Source organism: Callorhinus ursinus, unplaced genomic scaffold (genome assembly GCF_003265705.2).
Source record: "Callorhinus ursinus isolate GAN/ISIS: 27379988/994484 unplaced genomic scaffold, GSC_fseal_2.0 scaffold55, whole genome shotgun sequence".
NCBI lineage: Eukaryota > Metazoa > Chordata > Mammalia > Carnivora > Otariidae > Callorhinus > Callorhinus ursinus.
Genome location: NW_027397117.1, coordinates 250,406 through 262,572, shown reverse-complemented (window position 1 = coordinate 262,572; position 12,167 = coordinate 250,406). Strand labels below are relative to the sequence as shown.

General features: G+C 58.4%; 2 protein-coding genes and 1 pseudogene across 10 annotated transcripts in view; 1 reads left to right on the top strand and 2 right to left on the bottom strand.

Moving 5' to 3' along the window:
- The window catches only part of LOC141371087 (large ribosomal subunit protein eL21-like), a 116,027-nt pseudogene that overhangs the window by 84,336 nt on the left and 19,524 nt on the right, over window positions 1-12,167 (bottom strand).
- On the top strand, window positions 28-7,431 carry MCM7 (minichromosome maintenance complex component 7). 8 transcript variants are annotated; one of them, XM_025864677.2, is made up of 15 exons: window positions 32-186; window positions 1,383-1,462; window positions 1,762-1,926; window positions 2,094-2,218; window positions 2,294-2,474; window positions 2,781-2,918; window positions 3,227-3,376; window positions 3,561-3,675; window positions 3,766-3,897; window positions 4,151-4,234; window positions 4,493-4,886; window positions 5,179-5,262; window positions 5,812-5,995; window positions 6,791-6,900; window positions 7,047-7,431. In XM_025864677.2, exons 1-15 carry the CDS (start codon window positions 156-158, stop codon window positions 7,246-7,248), a joined length of 2,175 nt encoding a protein of 724 aa, XP_025720462.1. In that variant the 5' UTR covers window positions 32-155; the 3' UTR covers window positions 7,249-7,431. The 8 variants fall into 8 exon arrangements, 7 of the variants coding, with proteins under 7 accessions (XP_025720462.1, XP_025720463.1, XP_025720470.1 ...); XM_025864678.2 differs by having other exon boundaries at window positions 33-186; window positions 5,827-5,995; XM_025864685.2 differs by lacking the exon at window positions 32-186 and adding an exon at window positions 721-756.
- Window positions 8,295-12,167, bottom strand: part of COPS6 (COP9 signalosome subunit 6) — a 55,313-nt gene continuing 51,440 nt past the window's right edge. The window contains exons 2-11 of one of the 2 annotated variants that reach the window (XM_073884307.1): window positions 10,858-10,910; window positions 10,511-10,636; window positions 10,168-10,299; window positions 9,717-9,805; window positions 9,556-9,618; window positions 9,226-9,273; window positions 9,039-9,153; window positions 8,854-8,946; window positions 8,663-8,763; window positions 8,295-8,552 (exon numbers count right to left, since the gene is read on the bottom strand). In XM_073884307.1, coding sequence (XP_073740408.1) covers window positions 8,412-8,552; window positions 8,663-8,763; window positions 8,854-8,946; window positions 9,039-9,153; window positions 9,226-9,273; window positions 9,556-9,618; window positions 9,717-9,805; window positions 10,168-10,299; window positions 10,511-10,636; window positions 10,858-10,910 — 961 coding nt within the window. In that variant the 3' untranslated portion in view covers window positions 8,295-8,411. Of the gene's footprint in view, window positions 8,553-8,662; window positions 8,764-8,853; window positions 8,947-9,038; window positions 9,154-9,225; window positions 9,274-9,555; window positions 9,619-9,716; window positions 9,806-10,167; window positions 10,300-10,510; window positions 10,637-10,857; window positions 11,012-12,167 lie in introns of those variants that run through there. The other variant, XM_025864733.2, reaches the window with a different exon arrangement.

The window sequence follows — 12,167 nt, the reverse complement described above, 5'->3', positions numbered from 1 at the left end:
CTCCTTTCTGATAGGTCCACACGCAGCGGCACCGGTCACGTGGGGCGCGACGTTTCGCGCCAATTTCGGTTGGTCTGCAGTAGCCCGCCGCGCGGACGCTTTCTGCTGTCCCACGAGTGAGAGCTTCGAACACGCCAACTGCTGCCTCACGGGCGATGGCAGTTCGGGACTACGTGCTCGAGAAAGGTGAGGATATGCAAACTTCCGAGGAGCGTCCTGCGTGGCAAGCCTCTTGGCCAACACCTGTTGGTGTGAGCCGGCGTCCTGGGGGGGCCGGGCTCGGCGCGCGAGGCCAGAGGCAGGGTAGGGAGGCAGCGGGGTCGAGACAGATGGTGCCCTGGGAGGCGCGCGGGCCACCGAGGTCGAAGAGCCGGTCATCTTGTTTGGGGAAGGAGTGGGGGCTCGCGGGGGTGGAGGCGCGGACAGCCGGGCTGGGGGCTCCAGAGGGCAGGGTCGCGCCCAGGAGAGACCAAGACCTCAGGAGACCCGAAGGGTCTTCCGTCCCCAGGGACGGGCATCCCGGGTCCGCCTGCCTCCGCGCCCTTAGGCATTCGGAGCGCCCGCGTCCTCTGGAGACGCGCCGGAGTCCCGGGGGCGGGCGGGCCCGGGCCGCTGCGCGCCGGGATTGGCCATTTTAGGCCAACCTCCAAGCGGAAGTGAAGGCGGGCGGAAATTGCGCGACGTCGCGGGAGGGGGGGGGGGGTCGTGTGTAAACAGTGTCCTTCCGCGCGGCGGCCTTGGGGAGAGCTGCTCAGGGTGGGGGCGTGCCTGGAACTGGGGGGCTTCGCGGGAGCCCGAGAGAGGAGGTGGTGGAGTGGGACGGAGTGGCCCTTGACGTGCCGGCCAATCGCCGGACGGGCTCCCGCCCTGGGCGGAGGAATCCCGGGCTGTGAGGCGGCTGCATCTGGGCCCATGTGCTTCTTTGTTTACTAAGAGCGGAAGCAGTGGCGGGAGAGGGGGTGGGGTGGAGGACGGGCCTAGTGGAGAGATACAGAGACCGAAAGAAAAGGGGTAATCTTACGCGTGGAAGAAAAGCTGAGAACCTCGAGTTCGGAGTGTGTGGCGGGATGTGGGAGGCCTTTGGGAAAGGGTACTGAGATTTTTAAGTAAGCCAGAGATTGGGATTCCCTGGAGGGGGGGGCGGGTTGTTGGGTAATGCTCTTAACCGCCCGGGGCCCCTTCTCCTTCCGTCGGAAAGAACAGACTTGTTAGAAGTTCTGTCCTACTTGGGGAGAATTACGAAGGCTTACTTAGATGTTCATGTAAACTGATTCCTTCATACGTTTTGTAAGTGAAAGTGAGTTTTTTTAGATTCGTGTCAAGGGGCTTTGCAGCAAAGTACCCGAAAGACTGATTCTCGTGATTTTACATTTTCTTTTCAGAAAAGGTTAAGAAATTCCTGCAAGAGTTTTACCAGGATGATGAATTTGGCAAGAAGCAATTCAAGTATGGGAACCAGTTGGTGAGTCGAAGATAAAGTGGAGGGAATGGGTGCTTACTTAAGGAGTTCTAAGAGGTGGCCTGGTTTACTTCGGTAAACGTACATTGTAGGTGATCCCTTCAGTGTCCTATTTAATACCTGGTAAGTGGATGTGATTGGACATGCATAACGATCAGAGTGGTTTTGAGGAGTTAGTAGGCTGTCTTTTGGGGGCTGAGAAGCGAGTATTGCTTTGTCTCACGCTGCTTTCTCCCCTGTGGGTGACGGACACTGCCGAGCCTGGTAAACAGGGCTGTGTTGCTGTCGCTTCCTTATGGCAGGTTCGACTGGCTCATCGGGAGCAAGTGGCAATGTACATAGACCTAGACGATGTAGCTGAGGATGACCCTGAGTTGGTGGACTCGATTTGTGAGAACGCCAGGCGCTATGCAAGGCTCTTTGCTGATGCTGTACAGGAGCTGCTGCCTCAGTACAAGGAGAGGGAGGTGAGCGGTTGCAGAAAAACACAGGGCAAGGAACAGTTGTTTTCGGGAAGCCTCTCGGATACTGGTGATTTTCTGAGCTGGCAGAAAGAGGGCAGGAATACCTGCCTGGTGCCCTTTATGGTCTTACCTCATCCTGCCACTCGGGTTTTTTTTCTGTTTTTCTTTAGGTGGTAAACAAAGATGTTTTGGATGTTTACATCGAGCACCGGCTGATGATGGAGCAGCGGAGCCGTGACCCTGGGGCAGCCCGAAGCCCGCAGAACCAGTACCCTCCCGAGCTCATGCGCAGATTGTGAGTGGTCTCTGTGGGGAAGTGTGTGGGAATTTGTTCTCCAGAATCTTAACAATGACTATTTTCTCCCCCTAGTGAGCTGTACTTTCAAGGGCCAAGCAGTAACAAGCCTCGCGTGATCCGGGAAGTACGGGCTGACTCTGTGGGGAAATTGGTCACTGTGCGTGGAATTGTCACTCGTGTCTCTGAAGTCAAACCCAGAATGGTGGTGGCCACTTACACTTGTGACCAGTGTGGGGCGGAGACCTACCAGCCGGTATGTACGGAGCAAGGAATAGGAACACGCTTAATTGGTGGTGGTTTCCCCCCCGAATTTGTTGTGTCTGCTGATATTTACGTGTCATTTATCATGTTCATTGTGAAACGTGACTATGTGTTCACCTGTCATTCTTTTTCTGGTCTGTGGTGGTTTTTCCATCCATTTTGTGTTCTTGGTTCCTATCATTATCAGCTCGGGCCGGGTCAAGACACTCTTTGCAGTTTGTGGTATGTGCCATGAGGAGGAAGTGCTGACTCAGGTGACTGCCTTCGTTTCCTTCTGCTTTCCTTTCTCGTATCCCAGATCCAGTCCCCTACTTTCATGCCTCTGATCATGTGCCCGAGCCAAGAGTGCCAGACCAACCGCTCAGGAGGGCGGCTGTATCTGCAGACACGTGGTTCCAAATTCATCAAATTCCAGGAGATGAAGATGCAGGAACATGTGAGTTTGGGGTGTGTGGCCCAGGGAAGGTGGAGTTCAGCTGTCCGCTCAGGTTCAGAGTCACTCACGGAGTGGAAGAGAGAAAGGGCAAAAGAAGCTGAGGCAGAGAGGTCACCTAGAGTAGGAGGGAGGTTTGACTTGAACTTTTGTTGAGTTAGGAAGGGGCAAAGGAGATCTCGGGCTCCCTTCTCCTGTTGGCTCCTCCGAGCTGAGAAGTAGCGGGTGGGATGCCTGGGCCTGGAAGGTGAGGTTCTCGCAGGCTTCGTTCACGTTCTTGCCTTCTTGCCCGCGGGCCTGCTCCCCTGTAGAGTGACCAGGTGCCTGTGGGAAACATCCCTCGTAGCATCACCGTGCTGGTAGAGGGTGAGAACACGAGGATCGCCCAGCCCGGGGACCACGTGAGCGTCACTGGCATCTTCCTGCCGATCCTGCGTACTGGGTTCCGCCAGGTGCTACAGGTAGGAAGGGGGCTCGCGGGGAAGAGGGAGGATTTCCCTTTGTCCTTCAGCTGTGCCGTCCCCACACAGGGAACTGTCGGCGGCAGTGGTGAAGTAGCACAGAGTTTTGTTAGGAGCTGAGGGAGTCAGGTGAGCGGGCAAGGGAAAGGGCCTTCATCCGTACCCTGGCGTTTTCCTGCCCCAGGGTCTCCTCTCTGAAACCTACCTGGAAGCCCATCGGGTCATGAAGATGAGCAAGAGTGAGGACGACGAGTCTGTGGCTGGAGAGCTAAACAGGGAGGAGCTGAGGCAGATTGCAGGTGAGGGGCCTGGGGGAGCCTCGGAATGGGGATTTCTTCCTGGCACCCCTCCCCCCATTCCACCCCCAAGTACTCTAAACTTGCCCACAGAGGACGATTTCTACGAGAAGTTGGCGGCCTCTATTGCCCCGGAGATCTACGGGCATGAAGACGTGAAAAAGGCTCTGCTGCTCCTGCTGGTGGGAGGGGTGGACCAGTCTCCTCGGGGCATGAAGATCAGGGGTAAGGCGGGGCAGGGGGGGGATGAGGGGGCGGTTGGGAGGGAGCAAGGATGTCAAGGACCAGTGTGTCCTGTGACACAGATCAAATGTGTGATCGCTTTGTCACAGAGTAAAAGAGCATGTGGGCTTCGTGGGCCCGGCAGGGGTGGGGGATGAGAAGTAATGCTGGGAATCGGGGAGGACCTCACGGGTATTTGTCGTTGGGCAGCTTGCATGGAAAGAAGGGTCATCTGGGGGTTTAACCCTTCTTCCAGGCAACATCAACATCTGCCTGATGGGGGATCCCGGTGTGGCCAAGTCTCAGCTCCTGTCTTACATTGATCGCCTGGCACCCCGCAGTGAGTAACTGAACCCTGGGGGGGTGAGTGTACCAGACAGTGGGGCTCCGTGCTCATCTGTTCTTAGGGGGTTGGGGACGGGAGGTGGTTCTGGTGCCGACACTTGATTTTCAGCTGCCTCAGGAAGGCCTGGACCTGGTGGGTTGGTGGAGCGGTTCCAGTTCAGGCCTCACCTCTGCCCTATTTTTGCTTCTTCCCTTGTTCTTTTCCCTTCCTCAGTGTGTCTGCTTTTTTCCTGTTCCTGATCCTGCCGTTTAGGCCAGTACACCACGGGCCGGGGCTCTTCGGGAGTGGGGCTCACGGCGGCTGTGCTGAGAGACTCGGTGAGCGGAGAGCTGACCTTGGAGGGCGGGGCCCTCGTGCTGGCGGACCAGGGTGTGTGCTGCATCGACGAGTTTGACAAGATGGCCGAGGCCGACCGCACGGCCATCCACGAGGTCATGGAGCAGCAGACCATCTCCATTGCCAAGGCTGGCATTCTCACCACGCTCAACGCCCGCTGTTCTATCCTCGCTGCCGCCAACCCTGCCTATGGGCGCTACAACCCTCGCCGCAGCCTCGAGCAGAACATACAGCTTCCTGCTGCGCTGCTCTCCCGCTTTGATCTCCTCTGGCTGATCCAGGACCGGCCTGACCGCGACAATGACCTACGGTGAGTAGAGCTCAGTGCTCCAGGACACACACACCTCCCCCCGGTGATCTGTAGGGAGGGAGAAGGGGTCGGAAACTCCTCCGGTTCCCTGCTTGTGGAAACTCCAGACCCTTCGCCTCTTACTGTGGGAGCTAGTCCACAGCTCTTTAGGGAAATGGGGGGGGTCAGGACTAAAATCCTGGGGAGGATTTCCTGGGAGAGCCTCCCTGCCACGCTGTGAAGAGATGTTGAGCTGGGGCACGGGGTACGGAGCCCCCAGGAGAAGGCATCTACTTGCCTCCACTCTTCCCAGGTTGGCCCAGCACATCACCTACGTGCACCAGCATAGCCGCCAGCCCCCAGCCCAGTTTGAGCCTTTGGACATGAAGCTGATGAGGTAGGAGAGCTGGGGCAAGGCCAGTGTGCCCGACCCGTCACCCCCGTGTGGCAGCCGCTTGGGCTGTGTATGCGTCTCCTGGAACAGGGTGTTTTTTGCTACCGCCCTGCCCCCCTCTGGGTCTGCAGCTCCCCCCCCCCCCCCCCCGGCCTCACAAGAAGAACCCGGCGTCAGAACCTTTCTGGCCAGCTGCCCACCTCGGGGTGGAGGCAGGTCTGGATCCCAGGAGTAGCGGGATGCTGCTCCGTGTACTTCATCTCACTGTTTGCTCCAGGGGGTCCCAGGGGGTCCCAGGGAGCCCTCAGTTCTCCTGCCCTTGTCCCTGTTCTCTGGCACTAAACGTGTATCACTGCCCCCCCCCCGTCCTAGTTTTAGGGGGAGGGGGCTGGACCATGGTTTTACTCCTGTAAAATCCTTTTTCTGAAAACCTAATCTGGAGAACTCCACCACTGATGTTCCAACGAATTTGTTTTTCCTACTTGAAAGTGCTCTCTCCCATCCTCCGTGTTTTCTTCAACAGTAAATTTTCAGCCTTCGCTTTCCTCCGAGTCTTCTCTTCCACAGACGTTACATCGCCATGTGCAGGGAGCAGCAGCCCACGGTGCCGGAGTCCCTGGCCGACTACATCACGGCCGCGTACGTGGAGATGAGGCGGGAGGCCTGGGCCAGCAAGGACGCCACCTACACTTCGGCTCGGACCCTGCTGGCCATCCTGCGGCTGTCCACGGCTCTGGTGAGCGCCCACCCCGTCCGCACCCCCCACCCCCCGGCACTCCTCCCCCTGCTCCCCCCCCTCCCCCCCCCCCCCCCCCCGCGCGAGGCCGCCTCCCTCCCGCTCAGGCCCTGCCGGTGCTAAAGTGCTGACAGTGCAGATAGCGGTCCTGCGTGCTACCGCACTGTGGGTACTTGCTGCTCCGGTAGGGCACGCACGGCGTCCCCGGAGGGAGAGACCTGCTCCCGCTTCTCCAGCCAGCCTCACGGGGCCCGGGGGGGGGGGGGGGGGGGCGGTCACCTTTGCTCCCTGGGTCCTGGATCCTTGCTAGAAACCTGCACTTCTGTCCACACACCTTGGACCTTAGTCCCGGGGGCTCCAAAGTGCTGTTCGTGCAGGTAGTGTGATTACCTGACCTACTGCTGAGCTAGCACTTCCCGAGCCCCAGGGACGCGACCTCTCTGCCAGCCGCCTTCGTGGCCAAGCTCCCCCTGCTCTGTCTGTCGTGCTGGGGAGCCCAGGGGAGCTCCGAAGGGTCCGGTCTCCCTCACAGGACAGCGGAACCCCGGGACTGGCCAGCGTTGCGAGGCGGAGACTTGGGCAATTGCTGGACGCTGCCCGCGCATTGCACTTGTCTCGGTCTGACAGTGCCGGCCCCGCACTGCGGCTGCTGGGCGGGCGGGCGGGCGGGCCGGGGGGCCGGGGGGCTCTCCGCGCGTCTTCTGGGCCGCCCTCCTGAAAGCTGGAGCTGGGGGGGGAGGCCTGAGGTGTTCCCTCTCCTCCTCCCGTGCCCATCTCTCCCTCCCTTCCCCGCAGGCGCGGCTGCGGATGGTGGACGTGGTGGAGAAGGAAGATGTGAACGAAGCCATCAGGCTCATGGAGATGTCCAAAGACTCTCTGCTGGGCGACAAGGGGCAGACGGCGAGGTGAGCCGCCACGAGGCCCCTTGACTTCCCCGCCCCGACGACTTAGCTTCATGGCTCCTGCATCCGCACATGTGTGGTGTTGGCCTCGGGATGCTATCACAGGCCCAGGGTCCTCTGACCCCCCCTCCCCCCACTGTCCCCTTCAGGACCCAGAGGCCGGCGGACGTGATATTTGCCACCGTCCGGGAGCTGGTTTCCGAGGGTCGAAGCGTGCGGTTTGCAGAGGCCGAGCAGCGCTGCATATCCCGGGGCTTCACACCTGCCCAGTTCCAGGCGGCTCTAGATGAGTATGAGGAGCTAAACGTCTGGCAGGTTAATGCCGCCCGGACGCGGATCACTTTTGTCTGATGCCATCCAGCTTCTGAGACACTGGGGTCGGCTCTGCGTTCCATGTGCTGACCGTCCCCCTTTCCTTGAAAGAGCTCGTGCTGCCTCTGAGGGGAGAGGAGGAGCCCCTCCTTTCTCCTGAGCTGCATTTGTTTTATTGTTTTTCCTAATAAAGTGTTTGTAGATTGCTTTATTGTATTCAAACAGGGTATTAGGAATTTTCTAGATTCTTACCTTGTTCCCTTCGTGCTGGTCTTACCCCATCCACTCCATAAATTTACCAAGTAAGGTGCCCGCTCTACCTGCCAGGCACCGTTACTCCGTCCCCAGTAAGTCCCACTGTGCGGAGATGAGGTGGAAGATTGATCCCCACTCCAGTCCCCTTCTCGGTCCTGCTGTGCCGCCCCACCCCGACCCTGGAGAGACCGAGCCGGTATGAACCGCAGAGCCTCCAAGCCAACTAGAGCCTCTCCTTTTCTACTTGAAAGGCCTCAGACCCTTCCTCGTCCCTAATTCCCACTCTAAAGCTTTATTTAGGAGTAAGGACGGGGAGTGGGAGGGTGGCACAGGGCGACGGGACACCTCGCACAGGTGGTCCACACGGAGCGGTCCCCGCGTTCACACCTGGCCCCCAGTACGGCCACTAGAGCCTCTGCCTGCTGGGGGTGAGGCGCCCCACGGGTTAGGCGTCGAGCTCCCTGTTGTAAGCACTCAGCGAACATTCACAGTGAGAGAAACCTCTTCCTCTTGGCAATAAACAGGGCCCACAGGATCAGAGCTTTTGGGGTGTCCGAAAAAGACAAATTCACTTAGCTTGGAGAATCGGTCATCGGTCAAGTGTACAGGAGACCTCAGAGAACAGAGCTCGCTTAGGTGGAAGCGAGCAGCCTCTGGCTCAGCGTAGATGCGTCCACCTGACCAGACATGGGATCACCTCAAGTGGCAGGGAGCTCCTCATCACTGCAGGCCGTCGTGCCTGAGCAAGGCTGGAACCAAGGGCCTCCTTTTAAGATCCAAGTTGAGAAGGCTGTGTGGTGCCCGACAGAGAGGACAAAGCCACTGGAAGGGGTGCTGAGGGGCTGCTCCCCTTTTATTATTAACAGGAGGTTTCTCTAATGGGAGTGTGACACCCCTCCCCTGTGGGGCCATTGTCCGACCTGTGCGTTGTCCCTTCAAGTACCCTCTCAGAAGAAGAGCCCCCGCATCCGCCTGCCAATGCCTTGTCGGTCATAGAGGACGTTGAACTTGTTCACGAACTGATTCATGGTGTTGCAGGTTTTGGTGATGGTGCCAAGGTAGGCCATGAGCCCCACGTCATTGCATTGCTGGAAGGAACAGACCAGTTGCCCGGGGAACAGCGGACCGTCCCAAGTCCGCCATTACGGAAATGACGTACAAAAAAGCCCCACCTCCCCAGCCTGGGTTTTATACTCACATCGTAAAAGTCTGTCTTGAACTTGTCTGTGCTGAGCACCGGGAGGCAGTGACACAGAGCATAGGCCTCCCGCAGGATCTCATGGTTGAAGGGGACCTCTCCTAAAGGCACAAAAGGAGTGCATTAGTGATGCCGTCACCTCCCCAGGAGGGAGAGGAAAAGTGGTACGAATGCCAGGGAGACGCTCCTACCCGCTTCGGAGGCCTTGACGTACTCCAAGATGAGCTTGACCCGGCTGTGCAGCATCTTAATGGCGCTGTGCTGCGCGATCAGGTGCTCAGCCACTGCAGGGAGACAGGCGCGGGCCAAGGTGGGAAACGCACGGGGCCAGACTTCCCAGCCCCACGGCCAAGGCAGCCCTGCCAGCCTTCCTTACCAGTGGAGTTCTCCCCACTGCCTGTGGCTGTCATTCGGGCCACATGGTCGACACCAATGCGTTCCGCTTCCTCCGTGGCCAGGGTGTAGGTCAGTTCGGCAAACAGCATCGTGGCCTACGGGGCACAAGGCAGAGTCAGAAGCAGAGGCCAGGAGCAGGATCGCAGGGCTGAAGGGCGGGGCATTACCTCTCCGTTGATTATATCGATGACAGACTCAAAAACACTGACAGGAAGCTGGAAAGAAGCAAGAGACGGCTCTTACTGAGCTACCAGAGGCCAAAAGCCGGGCTGGGCTCTTCTCCACGGTAGATTTTTCCCATCTAATCTTCCCAAGGACCCACTGAAGTGAGGATAATCCCCATCTCACACGTGAGGCGAAAAGCAGTTTAGAGACTCAACGACTAACCCAAAGTCACACAGCTGCTGAGTGGGAGAATTCATCTCAGGTGACGATGCCACCCACCAGAGATGGGGTAAAGGACGGGACGGGATAGGCCCGGGGTCAGTATTACTCACATCTGTGTGCTTGGTCATAGGGTTCAATTTAAGAAAGAGCGGGCTCTCGATGATCTCGCACACCTGGAAAAGGGGGTGGTGGACGCGACTGTCAAGGCCCATCTTGCTCCCTGCCTTCACCCTCGTGCTCTGCCCCAGCACGCACGTGTGAGCCTGTGTACCTGCTTGTGGACGTGGATGTCGGAGGGGTCAGGCGGCCCCCCGGTGGTATACCAACCCAGAAACTCCAGCTCCTTGAACACCTGCTTGACTGCAAAGGAAAGAGCCAAAGCACAGGGTATTTCTTTAAACCACCCTCCCTTAATTGGAAGCTCCTGGTATATTTTTCATCAGCTTCTCCCCTCCCCGCTCAACTCCCCGCTCCGTTCACAATAATTAATCCCTTATATCTTCTCTCATCCTTTACTGTCTTTGCGGGGCGGGGGGTACCTAAATGTGTTCTTTCTGAGACCCTCTCCACTACTCTCCTCCTCCCCCCACCTTGTCCCGTTCTCCTATTTCTTCCCAACACTCTCCATCTTCCCCACTCTGCTTTTCTTACTCCCACTCCCCCCCCCCCCCCTTTTTTTCCCCCCCCCCCCCCCCCCCCCCCCAAGTCTCTTCCCCTCTCACACTGCTCCTCCTTGGTGTAGTAATACTCCTTGTCAATGATAATCTTCTCCTCCACGGTGTGGGAGAGCAGCTCAAAGGAGTTCATCACCTCGATATTTCGGCCCTCCTGTTTCCCGATCAGAGCCCCAATCACTGGGGGGAGAGAACGACATGGAAAACATGAGGGTCGGGAATCTCGTCCCTCATCATTACGGCCCAAGGGTCGAGGTCAGTGTGAACCAAACGCTGGAGACACGGTGACCTGGGGGAGGGGGAGCCGGCCTCAGGAACGGAGGGGGCAAAGCCCCCTATTTGGGGGAGGTGACCAAGGAGAGGAGGTGGGAGAATTACGCCGAACACGCACCCTGCATAGGCCGCCCCTCCTGGGAGCGCATGCGAATCCAATGGTCTGAAATGTTGAGAATGACGAGGGGATGAAGAGCGACGGAGACGCTCCCCGTCACGCCGGAGGCCATCACGCTGGGGACTACTGAGGGTGGAGGCAAAGGAGGGCGAGTGAGAGTCGGGGCCGCACGTTCTGCCCCGGAGCTGCGAGCGGGAGACGGCAGAGCCGGAGCCATACATCCCTCCCGCAAGTTAGTCCAGGGAGCGGTATTGCCGTCCCGCCTGCTGACTCCTCCCGGGAGCCCAGGGGGGCCTTGTCGCTCCCCGAGGGGCGTCACCAGAAGCCGCCCCCGCGAGGCCCGTTACCTGCTGCATCCACCTCCATCCCGCTGCTCCCTCCAGTCCCGTTCGCCGCCGCCATTTTCCCCGCGCCCGCCAGCCTCGGCCCCGCCCCCTCCCTGCCGGCTTCCGTAGGCCGGCGGCGCATGCTCAGTGGGCGCGGGGCCTCGGAGGGCGGGGCGGGCGGTCCCGGAGCCGGCGGACTTTGGAAGACCTGGGTCCTGCCTGTCGCCTGCAGCCGCGGGTGAACTGGAACAAATTACTTAACCCTGTCCCCTCCCAACCTTACGGTCCTCGTCAGTAAAATTGGGATAAAACGGCCTAGTTCCTAAGGCTGTTGCAGAAGGAGTGAAAAATCATGTGTTTGCCCTCAGAATAAAACCCAAGCCCCTAACCACGGCGTGCAAGGCCCTGCAGGATCCGGCCCCTGCCTGCTAGCCGGCCCTGTCCTCTGCTTTGGCCCCTTGGTCCTCGTGCTTCAGCCACACCGGCTCTCACGGCAGTTCCCCTCGCACGTCCCGCTCGCTCCCACATCCCACGATACCTGACACACGCACCCAAATAGTTTTTCAGTGAATGGTTAATTTGAAGCGGTTCACCTGGTGTCCTCGCCGCCTTCCAAATACCGTATTACCTACAGTAGTAGGAACATTCCCAGCACTCCCTAGCCCTTCCCAATCTCCCTCTGTCCTCCATCTCCAGCAGCCTTTCAAAATTGGCTTCCGGCAAACCTAGCCCTCTGCAGCTCTCTCCACATTCCTACACTCAAGCAAGCTGTTGTACGCTGCTTTATCCCCTCTTGCTGCTCCTACAGTTTGTCTGGCTGGCTCTTTTAATATCTGTCTGTACCACACCCAAAGTGTAGGCTCTCAGAAAGCAGGTGGACACCTGTGTCCGGATCCCGCAGAGTCACTCTAGTGCCCACAACCAGCAGGTACGGAGATGTGTTCTGGTTTACCACCTTCCTCATCTTCAAGTCCAGCCTTTTAGCAGCATCTTCAAATCTCTTTCTTTGTCCCTCTGTTCCCTTTGTCACATCGCCTTCTGTAATAAAACCCCCGCCCTGCTTCCTTCTTATAAAGACACCTGGCATTCCATGTAGTGCCCACTGGGATGACCCAGGATAATCTCCCCATCTGAATATCCTTAACTTAATCATAAATCCATGATAATTTCCCCACCTGAAGATCCATAACTTAATCAGATCTGCAAGATCCCTTTTTCCCTGTACAGTAACATTCACAGGTTCCAAAGATTGCGACCTGGCTGTCTTTGGGGGCCATTGTTCAGCCCGCCACAGCACACGTGGGCCACTGTGGGGGAGCTGGAGAGCAGTG

Bases quoted from the DNA above. Each gene is read 5' to 3' on its own strand.
- MCM7 (XM_025864677.2), top strand. From the start codon at position 156: ATGGCAGTTCGGGACTACGTGCTCGAGAAAG. The intron at 2,919-3,226 runs GTGAGTTTGGGG...GCTCCCCTGTAG, and splicing joins AGATGAAGATGCAGGAACAT to AGTGACCAGGTGCCTGTGGG. The intron at 4,235-4,492 runs GTGAGTAACTGA...CCTGCCGTTTAG, and splicing joins TGATCGCCTGGCACCCCGCA to GCCAGTACACCACGGGCCGG.